The sequence below is a fragment of the Cibotium barometz genome, chromosome 64, assembly GCF_041138505.1.
Source record: "Cibotium barometz isolate CiBa-2024 chromosome 64, ASM4113850v1, whole genome shotgun sequence".
Classification (NCBI taxonomy): domain Eukaryota; kingdom Viridiplantae; phylum Streptophyta; class Polypodiopsida; order Cyatheales; family Cibotiaceae; genus Cibotium; species Cibotium barometz.
Genome location: NC_141109.1, coordinates 2,184,162 through 2,187,500, shown reverse-complemented (window position 1 = coordinate 2,187,500; position 3,339 = coordinate 2,184,162). Strand labels below are relative to the sequence as shown.

Sequence of the window (3,339 nt, the reverse complement as noted above, 5' to 3'; positions counted from 1 at the left end):
ATTGCTGCAGACCCAGATGCGCAAACAGCAGCAGCACCTCAAGCCCGACCTCTCTTCTCCGTCATCGATCTCTGATCGCCATGGCTCGTCGCCCCCGTCCAGCAGCCGCCTGCAGGAGAACAGCTCCCCTCCTCCCACTCCTTCAATTTTAGCGTCTGCTTGTGCCCCTGTGGACAATGGATCTTGGTTCTCTGCTACCTCCACGGCTTCGCTTCCCCTGCAGCAACAGCAGCTGGACCTCGGTGAGGATTCCTTCCGTGACCCCGTCTTGCAGTACATCAATAAGATGCTCATGGAAGAGGACATGGAGGACCGCAAATGCATGATGCAGGAGTGCACCTCCTACTATTCCACAGTCAAGGGCTTCTACGACATCCTCGGTGCAGACGAGGACCCTTCTCGGGTTTCTGCGAACGAGGAAGAACCTTCTAGGGTTTCGGTGCAGGAAGAAGACCATTCTGTACAGAAGGAAGACTGTTTCAGGGTTGCTGCGCCAGAGGATGACGATTTTAGGGTTTCAGCTCATGTAGAAGGTCCTTTTAGGTTTTCCGTGCAGGAGGATGACCCTGCCAGGGCTTCTGCTCACGACGAAGGGAACTGGGCCGGTGAGGAGTACCGATGGGTGGACGATCTGCTCAACAACATGGAAGCCATCTCCCCAGTGCAGGAAGCTCCTGTGGCAGCGGTGCCCACTCTGGCCGTGGCAGACTTTTCACCTCCCTGGTCTTCTGATTTAGCAGGAAGTGTTCTCCTTTCACCCCAACTGTCTTCCGACACTAGCTCTCAAGCTAGCAACAATGTTGTCTCTCAGCAGGATTCTTTCTCTAAATTGGACTCCTTGCCATGTCAAGCTGAAACCACTATGTGGGATGATACATCTGTATTTTCTGTCTCTTCTACCCTCAACTTTCCCTGGAATGGCCATGGGCTCCAGACTAGAACCAAGTCGAATGGGCAGCAGAGCCCAATCTTAGGGTCGAATGGTGTCGATCTGCACCAGTCCCATTGCACTGATCATACCAAGCCCTTCAGAAGGTCGGTCTCCGATACCCTGGATATCCCTGCCAGCAGCACGTACCCTGCTGCTAATGGTAGTAGGTTCAAACGAGATGCATCACAACTGGAAGGGAAGCTTCGAAGCATCAGCTCCCCTTTGTCTGGGAGCAGTGACATAACTTTGGATTTTAGGGGAGAGGAAGTGGTTTCTTTTGTGCAAAACAAGGACTTGAATGCAGAGAGGTATGCCAGGATTCTCAATGATGGGATAGCTTGTATGAGGGAGGAGGCCCGCAGAATTCCCATCCAGAAGGATTTTGGTAGGGGAGCAATGGAATTTGCAACAACTGTTGATTTGAAGAGTTTATTAGTGGGCTGTGCACAGGCTGTTGCGGCAGACAATATACGAAGAGCCCACGAGATTTTGCAAGAGATCAGGCAGTATTCGTCTCCTTATGGAGATGGTTTGCAACGGCTGGCTCATTATTTTGCTGAAGGCTTGGTTGCCCGCCTCTCTGGCACAGGTGGTCGTTTGTACACAGCCTTCACTAACAATGGGCCTTCAGCAGCCAAAATGCTCAAAGCCCATCATCTTTACATGGAGGTTTGCCCCTTTTTCAAGGTTTCTTACTACTTTGGCAACAGAGCCATTCTTGCAGCAGCCAAGGGTGCTTCTAGGCTGCACATTGTAGATTACGGCATTTTATATGGGCTACAATGGCCATATCTGATCAGTGCCCTTGCTGAGCGCAAAGGCGGACCTCCCCTTCTTCGCATCACGGGGATTGATTTTCCTCAGCCAGCAATCAAGTCTGCAGAAAGAGTAGAGTTGACAGGTCGGCGATTAGCAGAATATGCAAAAACATATGGAGTGCCATTTGAGTATCATGCAGTCGCAAGCAAGTGGGAGAATGTCCAGCCATCCTCTTTACATCTGAGGCAGGATGAGGTTCTTGTGGTGAACAGCATGTACAGGCTACACCATCTGCTTGATGAGACAGTACTGGCTTCAAATCCTCGGAAGACCGTGCTCAGTAAGATCCGCAGCATGAACCCAAAGATTTTTGTTCAAGGAATCAAGAATGGAAGCTACAATGTCCCCTTTTTTATGTCCAGATTCAAGGAAGCCCTTGCTGTCTATTCCAGTAAATTTGACATGATAGACGCCACAACCAGAAGAGACAACCAAGAAAGGATGATGATTGAAAGGGAAGTGTTGGGTAGGAACATTCTTAACATTGTTGCAATTGAAGGGCCAGAGAGGGTAGAGAGACCTGAGAAGTACAGTCAATGGCAAAATCGAACATACAGGGCTGGATTTGAGCCGATGCCTTTGCATCAAAATATGGTGAGGGAGGCTCAGGCTATTGTTAAACACAGTTATGACAATAATTTTTGTGTGGATGAAGATGGATGCTGGATGCTGCTAGGTTGGAAAGGCAGAGTTCTAGATGGCCTGTCATTATGGAAGCCCATGCTGTCAAATGGCCACTGAGTGCAACCTATGCCTGCCAAAGTTCTTCATGGCCTGTCATTATGAAAGCCTATGCTGCCAAATGGCCACGGAGTGCAACCTAGTGGAATCACAATTTGTATTTGTGATTCAAAACCTCTTATTGTTTGGTTGTGCCACCTTTGCAACGCCAACTGCCACCTTTGCTCCGCCTTCTATGCGCCAGCTGTTGTGCCACTTCTGCCTACTGCACCTCCAGCAGTACCAACAGCGCCTGCTCCGCCACCAGCCACCTACATATGTGCTGTGCGCCGCCCTGAGCAGAGCCAAGCAGCAGCCAACAAAAGCCAGCACCGCCACTGCTCTGGCCGCCGCCAAGACTCCTGTCTGACTGAGCCGCCTCCACCCTCTGGCTGCACCGCCTTTGTGCCACCTGTAGACGATTCTGCCATTTTCTTGCTTGTCATTACGGATCATGAATGTAGGTGATCTCCATGTTTGAAAAAGATGGGGGACGGGATTTGAGAATGTAGACAATGGCCTACATCTAGCTGCTGTCACTTGTAAATCTTGCCATTTATAATCGTGAGTTTTATGCTTGTTGACAAAAATGGGTTTCGCTTTAGATAAGTAGATTGGTAGATTGGATTAGTGTCTTCCTTAAGGACTTACTGATAAGTAGATTGCTAGATTGGATTAATGTCTTCCCTCGGGACTTCTTGATGGGATTGGTCTCTTACATTTCTGTTATGACTCAGGCTTATTGTGGCTATTGCCTCTTTTGACAGCAAATGTGCAAATGGTCTGCCTCTACTTTCCCTATCCACAAATAAGAGTTGTGTCCCTTCAAGGGAATCTTGCTTCCCTTGACAGTGCACTGTATGTGATTG

At 49.3% G+C, this 3,339-nt stretch overlaps 1 protein-coding gene across 1 annotated transcript in view; it reads left to right on the top strand.

Moving 5' to 3' along the window:
• LOC147603201 (GRAS family protein RAM1-like) overlaps positions 1-3,060 on the top strand; it is a 28,926-nt gene extending 25,866 nt beyond the window's left edge. The window contains exon 2 of the mRNA XM_086796546.1: positions 1-3,060. This exon is cut by the window's left edge and continues 82 nt beyond it. Within this exon, the coding sequence (XP_086652672.1) occupies positions 1-2,491 (2,491 nt within the window). The 3' untranslated portion in view covers positions 2,492-3,060.
• The last annotated feature ends 279 nt before the right edge of the window (positions 3,061-3,339 follow it).